Below are 19033 nucleotides of genomic sequence, written 5' to 3' on the forward strand. Positions count from 1 at the left end.
TTAAAACAGTCTTCTTGACTTTGAGTTAACTGGAAAATACAATCAGCTGGAGGCCATTCCTGAGCCCAAGATTGTTGAAAAGTTTTGCTTTACTTTATATATGAATGCAAGATAGTTGAGGATTTACTTTTTTGTTGTAGAGATAGCTCTTACACATAGTGTCTTAAAGTCTTGAAGCAATGATTTTTTTTTTTAAAGTTGCTGATTCCATTTTAAAACTAGCTGAGGAAAGTGAACTCCTTAGCGTCTGTATGAATGAATAGAAGAATTCTCATCCAGACAGTAGAAAATTAAGGGTTGGTAAATAGGCTGTAGAAAGTAAGAAAGGAGAAGTGTAGTCTGAATCATGGATGGTAGAGTCAGTATTTGACATAAAAATACATTGGGTGTTTAGCATCTGGGGAGAATGATATGAATTTGCCTTTCATGTATTTTTTCCTGCCCTTCCCTTCTCTCTTCCTCTGTTCATCAGCAGCAATGGATTCAACAGATCCATCTGATCCAATGTGTTATGAAAAGTGCATGCTTTTTGCAGTATTATAGTGCCAATATTAGTTCTATGTTGTTATAGGTTCAGAGGGTGAGTAATGAATGACACAGGTTATAACACCTAAGGCCAGGCAGGGAGGGAACAAACTTGGTGGCTTGGGGTGGTGGATGGCTCATTTTATCACAGATTATTAACTTTAATTGAGTGCCCACCGTGGGCTAGGTACTGTTCTAGTGTGTTTCAGCCTTAACTTCATCTTCTCAATAATCCTATGAAGTAGATACTGTTGTTATTGTCCGTTTTACAGATGAGGACACTGAATACCAGAGAGGCACCCTAGTAACTAGATCACAATCACAGAGCTGGTATTGGCACCCATGCCTTTCTGGTTCCAGTGCCTGCACTCTTAACTGCTGGGCTCGGTTGCCTCAAAGGTGGATGCTCTAGAGTATTAACAAATAAGGCATCTGATTTCTGTTAACTCTTTTTACATTTTTGTGATCTACGTAGTTGGTTTTGGTAGCATCATTCACCCCCTCCTATCACATTCACAGTAAAATAGCACTTTTTACTGTTGTTATTCTTGGGTCAGATGATAGAGCTTACTTAATGTGTCGTGTCATAACAGAGGAATAAAAGAAACAGGTACTGGTTCCCTTGGCCTTTTTCTTCTTTCTCCATTTCTTGGACTGCTATTTTGGAATTATATATTTAACCCTTTCCTCATCAGTCCTTCCAAGAATCAAATAACTTCAAAACCTGAGTGCCTCCCCTCAGGACAGGCTGGGATTATAGAAAGAATAAACCCCAGGGATTTTTATCACTTAGAAGAAGAAAATAAAATGATATCATTGGACTCTTCTTTTTTTCCTACTTCCTGATTTGAAACCATCAAGAATGTTACTATCTGAGCACTTTTGCTGACAAAAATAACACTTATTTCTGTACTTTTATTTTCTCAATTTTATTACTTTTGATATGAAAGAAAAAATATTCTAAACACTTCAAATGAAAATTGTATAAGGGAATGGGTAGCATCAAATTTGGCTTATTCCTTCTGCAGAAAATTGTTGTATTTGACTTTTTCCTCCATTTTGGGGTGATTATTATCACACCTGTTAGAAATTTTCTTTTAATTTTAAAATATTATGTTGAACAGTACTTTAACAGAATCTGTTTTAAGCCCTTTAGTATTTTCATTTATTATATATCATATAATTGATAAATGTGAGAACTGTCTTAAGAATATTCTAAAGAAAGAATGTTAAGCAGAATCAGCTCTGCTTTGTCTTCAGATATTGCCATGTTGGATTTGTGAAGAGGTAATGATGATTTTTGTTTTTTTTTTTTGAGGCAGAGTCTCACTCTGTCATCCAGGCTAGAGTGCCATGGCATCAGCTTAGCTACAGCAACCTCAAAATTATAAAAATTTATAAAAATTAAAAATAGAGTAGCACTATGTTTTCTTAAATAAGAATAGGCTTTATGAAACCTAAATTTCAAACTTTTGAAGTTGCATAATGTGATGGAAAAAAGTGCTTGATTTAGAAATCAGAGGCAAGGGTAAATATTGGGCTTGCTTTTGCCAGTGTCAACAATATTTCATTGAGTGTACGTTGTTTTAGGCTGAAACAAAACTGAAGCCTGCCTGGTTCTTGAGTCCCTACTTTAACCCCACTCACTGCCTTTGGATGGAACTTTACTCACTTATAAAATTGCTGCTCTGTAGATTAGTAGTACCATTGGCATTTGAGTTTGTGTCTTATCCTAAAAGAGTTATTTTTATGAAAGTTGATGTATAGTTGTTTATTTACTGAACAAATAATGTGTTGATCGTGTCAGTTTGCTAAGCTCTGGGATTCAGTGGAGAGCAGGACAGAGCTGGTCGTTGCCCTCATGGAGATGAGGTGTGACCAGGGCTGTCATAATTGCTGGACACTGTGTGTGTGCTCACATAGCAGTGGCACCTAGCCTGGTGTGGGAGGAGTGGGTAGGCTTCCTAAAGAGAGTGGCATTTAGGTGAAACTGGAAGCATGCCACCCCTGACTGAGAGGAAATGATAATTTTTCTCTCAACTTGACTACTGCTTCCCAGCTGCCTCTCAAGATACTCATTTGTTTGTTGATTTGTTTGTTCCTTCCTTCAACAACTGTTGATTAAATAACACTGTGCCAGGCATTGTTCTAAGCATTTGAAATCTGTCACTGAACCGATTAGACAGAGATTCCTGCCCTTATGGAACTTACATTTTAATGGGGTAGGGAGATACAGAAGGTGGACGGAGGATACACATGATAAATAAGTAAATGATGTGCCAAAATTCTTCAGAATGCAGCTAGAGTAAGGCCCTTTGTTTCCTTGTTGAAGTTCAGTCTCTTCCATGTGGCCTGGGAGGCCCTGCTTGACTCTGTAGCTGCTTTTATTTGTTAGGTCTCTTTTCAGTTCCCATGCCTGAGAAGGTTTCCAGGAATCTGTTTTTGAATGTGAGATCCCCTGTCGTCACATGCCCTTTTCATGACTTCTACATAACATGCATCACCATAGTCATTTCTTAGCTGCTGTGTAGTGATATTTAAGGTTTGTCTTTTCCACTAGCCTGTAAATTACCTGATGGCTAAGATGTACCTTTCTTGTGCCCTCCTGTGTTGTCAGGGCCTGATACATGTACTGTTGTGATAAGAGCTGGTTTGGGGAAGGAAGGTGAAACAGGGGAGTTCCTGGCTGAGCCAGGCTGGGGAGAGTGCCTGGGACTTGGAGTGGAGGGCAAAGTGTGAGGTGGACAGGAAGTGGGGCGAGACTGGTGGCCAAGGCAGGTAGGATCGAGTATTGAAACCAAGTTAGTGAGTTCGAACTTGGTTCTGAGGTAATTGGAAGTCATGAAAAGCTTAAGTGGATTTTGGGGAGTACTAGTTTATTTTGATAATATTAAATGCTCTGGAAATCATTAGACATCTTCAAGCATGACTGATTTAATTTTTAAACTATGGAAGTATAAAGTATAGAATTATGATTCTTATGGTAAAAAAGTTCAGTGTGTACGTAAGGGTACACAGTTGTAACAAAAAGTTCCTGTTTTTCCCCCAGTTTTCAATCCCACTTTTTTTTTTTTTGAGTTGTTGGGGTGGGGGGGGGGTGTCACTGTTTTGCCCAGGCTGGTCTCTAACTATTGGGCTCAAGGGATCCTCCCACCTCAACCTCCCTAGTAGCTGGAATTACAGGCATGAGCCACCAGCTCTTCAGTCCTACTTTTGAGCAGTAACTGGAGTTTTTTTAGAGCTGTCCATGTGTAAACTCATGTGCATTCAGATATATATTTCTGTCTTAATGTAGATAAGGTCGTACTATATGTACTACAACTCTCCCCCAATGTATATTTTGCACATCTTTAAAGTGTAAGAGTTACCCTTTTGAAACTTGATTTATTTCCACCCCCCCCATGCCCACCCCCCCTCCTAGCCAATAGAACCAAGGCATTTGGGGTGCTATACCTGTACCGTATCCCATAAGGCTAGGCCAGAACAGGGCCATGCTCCATGCTTACTGAGTCATCTTGGGCTTTTCTGCCACATCCTTACTGTGTTTCAACTTTAGCCTCATGAACTTTCTTTCATATTAAGTACCTTCCTAATCTAGGGGTTTTGTAAATGTTGTTCCTCTGTCTACAATTCCTTTCTCCTAATCTTTCCGTGGTGGCTAGTTGTTTGTATCCTTAGGCTTAAAATTTTACTCCAAAGGCCCTTTCTAAAACAGGTTCTCCCTTTCATTCCCTGCCTTAGTGCTCTTTGTTTCCATATAACATTTATTTTAATTTTCAATTGATGTTTATTTTCTGTTTCTCTTCTTTGGCTGAAATAAGCTCTGTGAGGGCAGAAACTGTATTTCATATTGCTGGGTAAATACTTACTGAATTAATGTATAAATGGACGATCAGTAAGAACATATGGATCAACCACATTCTTTTTAAAGACTATGTAATATTTAATTTTATGAATGTACCATATGTGGTACTGGTCCCTTATTGAAGGCCTATTAAATTGTTTTTCAGATTTTTTTTCTTATTAAAACACCAACAAATGGAAAATAATAAATTTCTTTATATGTCTCTCTGTGTGCCTGTGAGTATATCTATTGGATAACTTGCCAAGAGGAAAATTGCCGGGTCGAAAGATAACATGTTCTCCACTCTTTATAAATATTGACAATTTCTTTTAAAAAAAGATTGCACCATTTTCTATAACACTGGTAGTGTGAGAAGTGCTTGTTTACTTTTAAGTCACCACTGCTAGCCATTATCAAAATTTAATTTTCTAGATGAAAAGTGGGATCTCATTGTTTTAGATTGTATTTCTGTAATTATGACTAAGGGTGAATGTATTATCCTTTTGGAATTGTTTTTATGTGAACTTATTTAATCTTTTTGCCCATTTTTCTTAGTGATTGTTGGTATTTTTCTAGTTGCTTCAGAGTTTTATGAAAAACTTTTGTACCTATGAAATTATAGGGAATTTTTACAGTGTGATATGTCACTTAGTGCCATTGAATTTGGAGCTATATGGGGCTTTTTATCTTTTCAAAAGTAATTTTATACAGCCTGATAATAAAACTAAATGTGCTAAAAGACCATATTGAAGTTGAGTGTATTTAGTAGTTTATTATTGAAACTGATAATAGGGTTTTTAATGTCTAGGACATAATAGGTGCCCAATAAAATGTTTTGGGATGAATGAGTGACAAGTGAAAAGTTAATTTTTAAGGCAATTTGATTTTACTTGCAAGTTCATTTAGTAGAATTTGATTTTCATGGTAAGAAAACTTAAGCATACTGATTAGTTGAAAGCTAAGATTGTTTTGTGGCTGTTCATAGAAGTGTTGGTTTTGTGACAGTTACAGAATGTTGAGAATTTTTGCTATGTGTATATATACATTTATATCTACATCTGTTACACACAACAGATCTATAGCATGTGTATATATAAGTGATAAAATATGACTAATGAATTCTATGAATTATCCCTTAAAACTTGCCTATTACTTCTCTCAAGATAACTTTTTAGATAGCAGTTTACTTTCTCTCATCGCATTTGAAAGAAATGTTAAAAGTTTCCTTCTAGGCTTATTATAATCCAGTCTTCATCAGCCATCACTCTTCCTGTATTTTGTTCAAGAGGCACTAATTGTTCGCATTTGGCAGGTTTAACACTTCCTGACAGAGAGGCTATTAAGGGGAAGTATTCTCCAATAACTGTCACTGACTGGAACAAAGAACCTTCCAACTCAATGTGTGGAAACCACTAACATTCTTAAATGACCCTTTTCATGGATTTTTATCCCTTTAAGCTAAAATTTGGAGAATGTAGGGTCAGTGAAAACAGCAAGGTGTAATAAAGCAGTAAACCTTGATTTTGGAGGGCTAGGGTGGGAGGTATAGATTTATCTCTGACTTGAAAACAATTGTTATTTGGAAAATCTCATTAGCAGATGTGACTGCTTGGAGGAAAAAAAAAAGACTTAAAACTGATGTCGCTTTCAGGACTGCTTTGAACTTAACAAGCACCTATTTGTGGAGCAGACTGGCTAATGAAAGGAAATTAAATTTTTCTGACAACTTCCCCTGCCAACCTCCTTATTCAGGGGATGTTATTAGGTACTGAAGACTTTTAAGGAAGATTTTTTTTTTATTAGACATAAATGAACCAGTTATAAACATCCCCCTGCCCCTCCCCCTCCACTTTTAGTGGAGAATTCTGACATGGTTCTCTACATTTTAAATGTATTAGCTGAAAAGCTTAAACATTGGGCTGCACTTCAATATTTTTAGTTGTTTTCTAATAATTCAGGTATACTTCCCAGCTTTGGTTTTAAAACAATATTGTCAGTCCTTGTGGTAGTTTGGTTTGTGTCACTGAATTATAAAAAATAATTAAATTTAGAAGGAGGCTTGATTTCAACATTCTCTTTATTGTTATTCTGGGAAATGTATCAGGAGTGTCCTATGTTGAGTGTGTTAGGTGAAAGTTAATGATCAATGAAATGACTTAGATTCAAGGGAAGTTTTTGTCTTTTTAGCTTCTAAGAGGCACATGTGGCATTGGTTGATATTTAGCAGTAACTAATCCTTATGTTGATAAACTCTTATTTCATAGTGTTTAGGAAAGCTTTTTCTCTCCTTGGCTTTCAGGGTTTTTTTCCCCTCTACTAGTTGAGGGAAATTGAAATTAAGATTTTAATTTATATAACAAGATACAATTGTAAAGGTAGAATATGTACCTGGACGAAAAGATGAAATAAAAAATAAAACAGAAAAGGTAATGGAGATTACCAAAAGGATTTTTTTTTAAACAATCGGTAATTCTGTAGATACTGGAAATTTACTTTTTTATTTCTAGAAAATCCACTGAGCTCCTCCCAAACAATAGAGAATCAACTCCCCCTGCTGACAGAATCTAGGAAAACATGACACCTAAATATCAGAAACAAGCTGGCTGCGGACAAGCTTTAATGATCTGATTTATGATTCAGTATTGAATGTAAACATCTAAATTCTGCCATTAAATTCCAGCAACTGCACCAAATCATTGGCAATTCTGGTACTGCTTCCTGCCAGCTCATTTCAAACTGCTTTGAGTTTCTTAATATAATAATGATGAGGTAGAATTTACATTCCACTTATGGTATTAATTTTACATTTCTCTGAATGAAAAGGGTTAGAAGGTTGTAAAATTGAACATTAAATGAATCAGAGGAGACAGTAGTGCAATATATGACTGCCCTAAAGACATTGTGCAATGCCTCATGGGATTAATGTTGAGTCTCATTTCCTGCTTTTACAGGATGCAGATGAAGCTGTCAGAATTGCAAGGGAAATTGGTAAGTCCTTAAATTAACTTTGGTAGGGTTTCTGTGTCTTTCAGCAGATATGGTTGAGTAAACATATAATAAGTAATTCCCAAAGAGCAAATAATATTTTAATAGTTTTAGGTTTTTGATTACTGTTTGTTGCTCTGGAAGAATTTATCAGTTGAATTACCATATTCTATTATTAAAGGAGATTTTAAAGAGTGATTTGGCCATAACTATATATAGCTGTTTTGTAAGATGAAATCACTGGCTAATTAAAAGAAGGAATTGTCTTAAGAATGCTTAAGATTGGGTGTAATGCAAATTTATATGTATGTAGTTTGAATGTGGTTTGTTACAGTTAAGGATATAGGTGATTAAAATGAAGATATCATATTTGAATGGTTCTATCTTTTCCTAAGGTAACTTAGGAACTTAGGATCAACTTAATAATCTTGCTAGGCAGGAAAAAGAAAATAGAACATGGGAAATTAGAACTGACTATTCTATATTAGCGTAAAGGGTAAACTGAAGGACATTTTAATGACTGTTTTAGCTATAAATGTGTTGGGGCCGTGCCTCCCAGTTTTTAAATTTTAAAAATATTCCTGGTGCTCATGAGAGCTATTGTATTTTTGGCATGTACTAATTGAGAAAATGTATAAGGGCATGCTATTTTCATGGTTAGCAATGTTGTTAAATAACTTTACAATTTTATTAATCAAATCAGCAGTTGTATACATTTGAGAGAAATTTGTAGATAGGTGAAAGAAATTAGGCAATGCTTGATAGTCAGGGATTCCCAGCATTTTCTTAGTACTCATATATTCCTCCATCCAAGCTTTTCAGCACCTTACACTAACATTTCTACAGTCCTGTGTTCTCATTAAGATTGAATATTTAGAGTTGTTTTCTACATTTGGAGAGCATTTGGTTTGGCAAAGTTTAGTTTGTAGTTGTGGTACATAGAAATATCTTATTAGTCTGAAAGTGATCATTTATTTGTATTAATAAATATATTCATTAAAAATGGGTTAGGCTAGCTTAGCAGTTCTTTAGTGATCTGAAAAGTGGTTTGGCTTGTAAGAAATCCCTGTTTCTAGTTGGGTCTGACTAAATTATGTGGGTCTTACTCATTATTAAATGCATTTTATTTGTTTTGTAGAAATCTCTCGTATTGATTATAGGTCCTGTGTTTAAAATCAGGCCATAGAAAATCTTATTTTATCTGATTATGACATCTCTTCATTAATTATTTCTTCAGAATTGTCAACATTATTTCAAAGAGCATTTTAGTACTTCACAGGAAGATTTGGTAGTTTGCTAAATACATTGGACCACATGGAACTGATTCTGTGGTTTTTTATTGAGAAAAATCAAAAGTTTCTGTCTGTGGTTTGAAACCACTGGCATTCCTCATTGCTTAAGAGGCATGTAACAAATCTACTGGTTTTTGAGAAGACTTTTCTAAAACAGTTTAGATTTATTCTCCCATATACTTTTAAATTTAAAAAGTACTCTTTCTAGTTTAGATATTATTATCATCTATCTCCTTGGACATAATAGTACTATTATAATAGTATCTACATAAAAAGGACAATATTTGGAGAAATTTAGGGAAATAAAAATGGATTAGAAGAAAATCTACAATTACACTGCTCTGCCACAGTTTCAATTGTGAATCTTCAACTCGTGAGCATTTCCTTTGTATAAGCGGCAGCCTGCAGATTGCTTTGGTAGGTTTCTTCCACCTTTGTTATAACCTATGACCTTTATGATAACCAGTTAATTGTGATGGGCTCTCTCTGACAAGTTCTCATCCCTTTGCTTTCCTCCCTCAATTGTTCAGTGCTGTGCTTTATCACCTTTTCAGGTTTTTCCTACCAAGATTGCTTAATTCAGTCTAAGTCTCTTTCTTTATATTTGGGCGCATCCTTTATGATTTCTTCCTCTTTCCTATATTTCTTCCAATTCTTCCCCAATTACTTTCTCTCATTTGTGAAATAAATGATAGCAATCATGGCTATTAAGTATAAGAGTGCTAGTGTTTTGCTTATACTCAAAGAAAGGGAAGCCATAAAATTTGTGGTAAAATAAAACATAATAAAGAACCAGGGTCATCAGCTTTTATAAAGCTTTTAGAATTTCTCTGAAAACTCCTTCTGAAACACCACAGACACCTCCCATAAAACCTTTTGCTACAAGTGCTAGCTTCTAATATAAATTACATATTATTAAAGTCTCTTGGTTTTCTGTCTTGTTTGGTAATTCAGCATTTTTTCCTACTAATTTTATTGAGATATACCACAATTTAACTGTAGTATGATTTCGATGGGCCTTTGTGAATTTATCTAAGAGGTGAACTGAATATTAAATTCATGGGAAAATATGTTCCTACTTCTAAACAACTGAATTATAATCAAACCTTTGAATTTATCCATTTGTAAGTTGCTGATTACACAAGTGTCATGCTGATGAATAGAGTTTTCTTTTTTGCTTCTTTCTGTGTTACATGGTGAAAATGAAATTGATCCTGTTTTATATGATTCCCATCTCATGTCTTTTCTGCTGGAAACAGGAATCTATGCTGTGCTGAAGTAGGACACTAACTGTATTGAACATTGATGAATTCTGTGCCTTTTACAATAATAGTAGCTCCTGCTTATGGAACATTTTTTCCATGTCCCAGGCACTTTCAAAATGCTATTTCTAATGCTAATTATTGGGTTTAATTATTTTCATTTACATTTAAGGAAACTAAGGATTAGAAATAGTAATTTGCTCAAGTTCACAGAGCTACTGAGTGGTGGGCCCTGGTTTAAATCTAGGTTTATTTGGCTCCAAAGACCATGGATTTTTCATTATACATTGGCTAAACTAATGGGATTAGAGGATAAGGGCTAAAATTTGAGCCACTACTTTGTGTAAAATGCTGTAAGGTACTTTAGCATGTTATACATGGAATTAAAGAAGCAGACATCTCTTATCATTGATGAGGTGAGAGACAGTTAAGACTTAATATGTTACTTCTATGTATGTGTTTTTTGGACTACTTTGTCTCCCTCATTCTTGCTCCTGATGTTTTCCTTTGGTCTATCTAAGTTTAGAGGTGCAGGGCTATTGATCCTCAGTTTATCTTTAACCTTGATGGTAGACAACAGTAATCAGTGAGCCTGATTTCCATTTAAGTTAGGTCTTTTTACTGGACCAAAAGTCCTTAATACAATCAAGTGAAAATTGATTCTTGAAAAGAAATTGTAAATCTAAAACCTGTTCTTTAACAACTTCCTGATTCTTCTCCTTTGCTTTGTCTTTCTCACAGTCACAAATCATGCCCAATTTAAATAAGAAAAAATTTTTAAATTCTCAAGTCCACCATACTACAAACCTGCTTCTCCCACAATTTCTACATCTCAGTAAATGTTGCCCGGTTCAGTCAGGCCAAAGCCCAGGATCTATCCTGGATGTCTCCTTGCCTCCTTATCCTATTGAAATCTATCAGTAGGCACTGTCAGTTCTTCATTCAAAATGTATTCCATATTCACTACTTACTATCTCCTAGCACTCTCCTGCTGCACCATTGGCTTTTGCAGGGATCATGACAATATTTTTCTTACTTCTGTTCTTAAACACTTCAGAGCTATTCTTCACGTAGCTGACAGTGCTTTATTTTAAAACTTTAAAGAACAAGGGCATGCCTCATCATCCCACCCCATCCCTGCTTTAAACCCTCTAATGACTTTCCATTGTGCTTAGATAAAATCGCAATTCTTTACCCAATGTCATTTGGCACCTCCCTTTCTCTCGAATCTCATTTTACACTACTCCCTTCCTTGCCTACTATTCTGTGGTCACATTGGTGTACATGAATGCATTAAATTTTTGGGCTTTAGGATTAGATTACTGGGGGTGCCTGGGGAACAGGGGTGACCTGGAAGACCCTTGCTGATATGTTCACATAGATGGCGCCTTGTGGTCTTTCATAGCTTAGCTTAAATATCATGTCTTCAGGAGAAGATACTCTAATATTGCCACCCAGTCATTTTGTCTTGTAACCATATTCTAAATTTCTGTGTAGTAGTCATGACTTACAGATATTTTTCTTTGTCATTAACTTTTCCCCCAGTATTTTTAGTTTGAAAAATTTCAGTCATACAGCATTTTGAAAGAATTTTACAGTGTATACCTGTATACCTAACACCAGGATTCCATCACTAATGTTTTGCTAGATTTGCTTTATCATTTACCTATCCATATGTTAATCCATCTTATTTTTGTTACATTCCAAAGTAAAATGCACATACCACTACACGTCCCAATAAATATTGCAATACAGAGGTTGTTAACTGAATTCAGTATGTGTATACAGTTTGTTATTTTGTTACAAAATTTGCATACAATGTGAGCAACTCTTAAGTCTGTATTTGTTGATTTTGACATATGTATACATCTGTGTAACTCCAAATCCCACCAGATGTTGAATATACTATCACCCCAGAGAGTTCCCTCATGCTTCTTCCACAATTCTCATGAACCCCCAGCCCTGGAGGTAGCCTGTTCTAAATTTTTATACTAAAGATTAGATTTTAAAAAATTGAGATAAAATTTAACTACTATAAAATTCAGCTTTTTAAAGTATACAATTCAGTGATTTTTGATATATTCATAAGGTTGTTTAACCATAATCACTGTCTAATTCTAAAACATCTTTATTACTCCCAAAGGAAACTCTGTACCCAGTAGTATTTACTCCTTATTCTCCCTCCACCTAGCCCCTGACAACAATTAATATACTTTCTTTCTCTGTAGATTTACCTATTCTGGTGATATTTCATATAAATGAAAGCATACAGTATTTTAACTTTTATGTCTGGTTTCTTTCACTTAGGCTAACCTTTTTAAGGTTCATAAATGTTCTACCATGTACCAATATTTTATTCCTTTTTATGGTTGAATAGTCTTCCATTGTATGTATATACCACATTTTGTTCATTCACCTGTTGATGGACATTTGAGTTGTTTCTACTTCTTGGCTATTGTAAATAATGCTGCTTCGAACATTTGTGTCCATGTATTTGGGTACCCATTTTCAATTTTGGGGGTATATTATACCTAGGAGTGGAATTGCTGAGTTATATGGTAATTCTGTGTTTAACTTTTTGAGGAATTGCCAAATTGGTTTTCATCACTGCTATCCCATTTTACATTTCTAGTTAGGAATGTATGAGGGTTTCTATTTCTTCACGTCCTTGCCAACACTTGTTATTTTCTTTCTTTAAAAAAAATTTTTTTTTTGCCTTCCTAGTATGCGTGAAGTGATACCTTATTGTGGCAGAGGGCAGAATGGATCAAAAGAATATGACCCAATTATGTGCTGTCTATTAAAAATGTCACTTTAGATTCGGAGACAAATGAGTTGAAAGTGAAAGGATGGAAAAAAGTATCCCATGAAAATAATAACCAAAAGAGAGCTGGGGTGACAGTACTAATACCAGTTCTTGTAGACTGTCCTTGTGTTCACCAGGCTGGACTAATGGAAGTTTTTGCGAATCTAAAATTCAAATGTGTGAGAATCTTTTACACTAACCTATGACCATGGCATCTATGTACTTTGAAATGAGGCTCTCTCATTTGTTCTTTTTGTTAGTCTTCTGATTGCCTCTTTCTCTGTCTTTGATTAGTGTATAGGATCTATGGTGATTTGTTCTTCTCTGCCTGGCTATTTTCCTTTGCCTATTCTTCCTATCTTGCTTTTGGCATAGTATCACATAAAAAAAAAAAAGTTGCTTGTGTTGTTTATATGGAAAAACAAATTGTTCATACTTAAGAGAGATAAAAATGCTTGGCTAGGCTTGACAACTTTAATTTCCTCTTTTTATTTCATGTTGCTTAGAAAAATTTTCACATGTCACGTATGACTCTGTGGTTAAGGTTATAGTGAAGAAACCTTTGAAACCGTTTTATATCCTGTTAATTTATTTGCCAATTTGGTTTTCAGTAGGAAATATGTTTAATATCTAAGGAGATTTAATAAAAAAAGTCCTAAGAAAAAGTTATGTTGAAGAAAGTGGTGCTAAAATATCCTTTGTGAAATCCACTAAAGGCTGAGATGCTATTTTGCTGTTTTCCGATTATTGAAGTAATGTGGTCACTGGGGGTTAGAATGATATTCCTTGGGAGATGGGAATGTGTGTTCTGTGGCCTTTTCCTTTATTCTTTTCCACCATCAGTTGGGTGCCTGTATTTTCTTTTATTATTCCAACATACACATTTGGGTTTAAGCATAATTTCACAAGTTCTCTTTCCGTATTCTCTGTCATTCATCTTGTGTTTTATTGTTATTCATTCTTATATATCTTTTCTTTTTCTGTTAGTTGCAAAAGACTGCACAACCTTCAAGCAATAAGGTGGAAACACATTGTAATGTGAAAAAACACTGGTTTTTGTTTGGAAGCTTCCCGTCTGTGAAGCCTTCTGGTCTAATTTATACACTGATTCCTGGAGCAGAGTTGGGGATCTAGTATTTTTTATTTGCCTAAGTAGAAGGAATTAGGCAGATAAGATCAGTTTTGCCTTTCTCTGCCAAATAGTGTTATGTATCAGTTTTTTTTTTACCTTATAACACATCATGATTATATCTTTATGTGTACAATATTGGCTTATTCTTATTTAAGCTAAATATATTTATATTGTTATTTATGTATTTATATATGTGTATGACCAACTGAAGAAAGGCCATATATATATCTATATATCTATATATGTCTGCAGTAGTAGTAGAAATGTGGATCATTCATAGTTGGACTGTAATACGTATGTTTACTAGTTATTGGATGATTATAGGTGCCAAATAGTATTGATGCCAATGTGCTTCACCTCCATCTGAAGTGTGCCAAGCCAAATGGTACACCAAAAATAAATTGGTAATGATAAAACTAAGCTAAATATAACTATTTTGTAATTTAAAGATAGCAATAAAATCAGTAGAAAATTCTGATCAGATAAAGACAGAATGAGTAATGCATTGATAATACAATTTATTTCCCTAATTTGCTTGAATTTAAACCATCTCCTTGTTTGTATCTACAGTCAAAATTTTTCTAAGTAGCCATGTGGTGCATGGAAGCCAAACTTCCCAGCAAATTATGAGTTAGGTTCCTTGAAGGACTCTAGTAATGTGCTAATCTTATTTGTGTCTGTGCAGTTGTCATTAGTTCATCAGAGCTCAAGTATATCACAGTTTTATTCTCTCCCAACCCCCACTATGACTTTAGAAAACAAAGATTTACTTTTTCTTCATTTAGCATGTTTGCTTCGTATTGGTCAGGTTGCTGATTGGGAAGGAATTTTGTTCTGTGCTATCCTTATTCAGTGACCTAGGCTGATGGAGCTTCTACCGTCTATAATATCACAGAGGCAGAACATAAAGAAATCTTAATTTTGATAATCAGCAGTGAGAATTTCTTCATCATGAAGTTATGATTTATTATGTGGTTTTGCAATTTGTAGATCCTTAACATCATCTCCTAAATATTTCTTGAATTTATCCACTTCTTTCCGTTTCTACTACTACTCTCTATTTTGAAGTTAGTGTCATCTCTTGGCTGTATCACTGTAGTAGCCTTCCAAATGTACTCCTCTTATCACAGCTTGGAATTCCCTGGAGGAATTGGAAGGTTATTGGGGGAAATACTTTTGGGACCAACACTTGTGGAGGGATGAAGGATTCTGGAAGAGGGAGAAGTTGAATTGAGATTCTGTCTCAACAAAGGCCTTCACTAATAATTCAGAGAGCTCTGAATATTGGTTGGTTTTTCATAGTTGTCCCAAACTGGAACAATGGGATTGAGCCTCTTTATACCTGTATCAACTAAACACTGGGTGTGGGCTGCTCGTAGGAAGGGACAAGACCTTCAGCAGAAAGCTAAGGACAAGTCAGCTATTGGTTGCGAATACTTTCAGAAATTAAGGGAATGTCCTGAACTGGGGATCTGGGCAGAGAACTGCATATTATAATTTTGATATATATTTTTTATGATTATTGATTTCTAAGTATTTTCAGATTTCTGTTATGATTTTTGACTCATATGTTTTTTTAGTGATGTATTTTAAAATAACTTAGAAAAATACAGCTTTTTGTTTTATTATTGATTTCTAACTTAATTGCTTTGTGGTCAGTGAATATTGTCTTTTTCATTTAGAATCTTTCAGATTTGATGAAAATTGCTTTATGGTTAAGGAATAAGTCATTCTAAATATATATTCCATGTATGCCTGAAAAGAATGTATAATCTCAAATTATTGTATGCCATGTTTTATAAATGACTCAAGAGGTCAAGCCTATTAGGATATTCAACTCTCCTAGTGACATTTTTGGATATTTGGTGGATACATTTTTGAAAAAGTAGATTTCCCAATTTTTTCTTGCTTGCCAGGTTTTGCATCTGTTAAGATAAGTTAATAGGTATATTACAGTGTAACATGTGTCTCCTTGGCTAATTTTCCTTTTACCAAAAGGTTGTGAATAATTTTTTATTTTGCTTTCAAGTTTGATTTTATATGATATTAATATGCCCAAACAAACTTGTTTTGATCTTATCCTTGTATCCTTCTCCATCTTTTCCATCTGCCAGTGAACTGTTGTTTTAAGTGTATCTCTTGTAAGTCCATGGACTGGATTTTTTTTTTTTTTTTTCCTATTCAGATTGGTGATACCTGTCTTTTAACTGGAGAGTTGAGTCCATTTACATTTATTGTATTTACTACTATATTTTGTTTGTTCTATCATTTGGATTCTCTATGTTCTTTCATTTCTGGGCTTCTTTTTGATGATGATGATTTTTAAAAGTCTCTCTTGTTCTTATTCCATTTTCCCTTCCTAGCCCCCTGTACTGTGATGGAAATTTTATACTCTGTTTTTTTTTTTGGTGTTTGCTGTAGAAATTTCACCTTGGAGATAGTCCTTCATCCTCACCAAGATTTAATGTTGTCAGTGTTTTGGATTTTAGAGATATGTAGCTGTATCTCATTTTAATTTGCAATTCCTTGATGACATATGATATTGAGCATCTTTTTGTACTCTTACTTGCTATCTGTGTATCTTCTTTATTGAGGTGTCTGTTCAAATCTTTTGCCCATTTTTTAGTTGGCTTATTTTCTTATTGTTGAGTTTTAAGAGCTTTGTATATTTTAGATATAAGTTTTTTTTTTTTATCAGGTATGTGTTTTGTCAATATTTTCTCCCAGTCTATGACTTGTGTCTTCATTCTCTTAAGAGTGTCTTTTGTAGAGCAGAAATTTTTAATTTTAATAAAGTTAAATTTATCACATATTTTTAATGGATTTTGCTTTTGGTATTACATGTAAAAACTTATCATTAAACCAAGGTCCCCTAGATTTTCTCCTTTTTTCTTCTAGAAATTTTATGTAGTTTTGCATTGTGTATTTAGGTCTAAGATCCATTTTGAGTTATTTTTGTGAAAAGTATAAGGACTGTGTCTAGGTTCTTCTTTTTTTTTTTTTTTTTTTTTTGCACATGAATATCCAATTGTTCCAGTACCATTTGTTGGAAAGACTATCTCCACTGAATTGCATTTACTTCTTTGTCAAAGTTCAGTTGACTGTATTTGTGTGGGTCTATTTCTGGGCTCTCTATTCTGTTGCACTGATTAATTTGTCTGTTTTATATAATACTATGATGTATTGATTACTGTAGCTTTATAGTAAGTTTAGAAGTTGGGTAGTGTCAGTCTTTTGAATTTATTCTTTTCCTTTAATACTGTGTTGGCTATTCTGGGTCTTTTGTATTTCCATATAAACATTTGAATCTGTTTGTTGATAGCCACAAAAATAACTTGCTGGGATTTTGATTTAGATTGTGTTGAATCTATAGGTAAAGTTGGGGAGAATTGATATCTTAACAATACTGAATCTTCCTGTCTGTGAACATGGATTATGTTTCCATTTAGATTTTATTGATTTCTTTCATCAGAGTTTTATAGTTTTCCTGATAGAGATACTGTACATATTTTTTTAGATTTATGACTATTTCATTTTTTTGGTACTAATGTAAATGGTATTATGTTTTAATTTCAAATTGCAGTTGTTCATTGCTGGCATACAGGAATGCAACCAATGTTTACATACTAACTTGTATCCTGAAACCTTGCTATAATTGCTAAATAGTTCTAGGATTTTTGTTGTTGCCAATTCTTTTGAATTTTTTTCACATACAATCACGTTACCTGCTAATGAAGATAGTTTTATTCTTCTTTCCCAGTCTGTTTACCCTTTGTTTCTTTTTCTTGACATACTGCAAAAGTGAGGACCTATAATAGGATGTTTACTAGGAGAGGTAAGAGGGGACATCCTTGCCTCATTCCTCATTTTAGGGGAAAGCATCCAGTTTTTCACCATTGAGTATGATGTTAGCTGTAGGTTTTTTATAGATTTTTTTTTTTTTTTTTTTTGAGACAGAGTCTCACTCTGTTGCCCAGGCTAGAGTGAGTGCCGTGGCATCAGCCTAGCTCACAGCAACCTCAAACTCCTGGGCTCAAGGGATCCTCCTGCCTCAGCCTCCCGAGTAGCTGGGACTACAGGCATGCACCACCATGCCCGGCTAATTTTTTCTATATATATTTTTAGCTGTCCATATAATTTCTTTCTATTTTTAGTAGAGATGGGGTCTCGCTCTTGCTCAGGCTGGTCTCAAACTCCTGAGCTCAAACGATCCGCCCACCTCGGCCTCCCAGAGTGCTAGGATTACAGGCGTGAGCCACCACGCCCGGCCTTTATAGATATTTTTAATCAAGTGCAGGAAGTTTGCTGAACTATGACTAGTTTTCTGAACTCAATGAGTATTGATTTTTGTCAAATGCTTCTTCTGCATCTGTCCATCTAGAGGACTGAGCTACTTCCTTGAAATATCTTTTCTTTTTACTTTGAAACTTTCTTTTAGGAATAAAGATTTTTGCAATTAATTATAGGTGTTTCCTAACTGTTTTTAAAAGAAGATCCCTCCCCCCCAAATTATACCTTCTCTTTGATCCATGAGAGATTTCTGACTAGTACCACTAAATTAAGAATAGGACATTTCCCAATAAATATTTACTTTTCTCTTCTTTGTACTTGTTCTTCTTCTTTAGTTATTCTGTGAAATTTTCCCAGCCTGAGCAAGAGCGAGACCCTGTCTCTACTAAAAAAAATTGAAAGAAATTAGCTGGACAACTAAACATATAGAAAACAAAATTAGCCGGGCATGGTGGCGCATGCCTGTAGTCCCAGGAGTTTGAGGTTGCTGTGAGCTAGGCTGACGCCATGGCACTCTAGCCTGGGCAACAGAGTGAGACTCTGTCTCAAAAAAAAAAAAAAAAAGGAAAAAAAAAAAAAGAAATTTTAATTCAAGAAGCTGTAAGTGAAAAAAAAAAATGACATGAAATTCTTTATTATACAATTTATGACTGTTGCATTATGATGTCATTTTTATCAGCTTTTTTGTTACCAGGATATGCTGCCATACGTGGAGTAGATTTTGCTTAAAGAGTGAGGTTATTTATTGTGTCTTGAGTAGTAGATAAACATGGCATTATCAGTTGGTCAAAAAAGATAGTTCTTTTTGACTTGGAATCCATAACTAAATGGAAAATTTCCTAAGCTCCTAGAATCTTCCTTTATTCCCCTATCTTACACATCCAAACTACCACTGAC

At 34.7% G+C, this 19033-nt stretch overlaps 1 protein-coding gene across 11 annotated transcripts in view; it reads left to right on the plus strand.

The window, feature by feature from the left end:
- The window catches only part of PCCA (propionyl-CoA carboxylase subunit alpha), a 360250-nt gene that overhangs the window by 103437 nt on the left and 237780 nt on the right, over positions 1-19033 (plus strand). For all 11 annotated transcript variants that reach the window (XM_069467608.1, XM_069467610.1, XM_069467606.1 and 8 more), the window contains one exon: positions 7321-7357. In XM_069467608.1, the coding sequence (XP_069323709.1) occupies positions 7321-7357 (37 nt within the window). The remainder of the gene's footprint in view (positions 1-7320; positions 7358-19033) is intronic.

The sequence above is a fragment of the Eulemur rufifrons genome, chromosome 4 (genome assembly GCF_041146395.1).
Source record: "Eulemur rufifrons isolate Redbay chromosome 4, OSU_ERuf_1, whole genome shotgun sequence".
Taxonomy (NCBI): domain Eukaryota; kingdom Metazoa; phylum Chordata; class Mammalia; order Primates; family Lemuridae; genus Eulemur; species Eulemur rufifrons.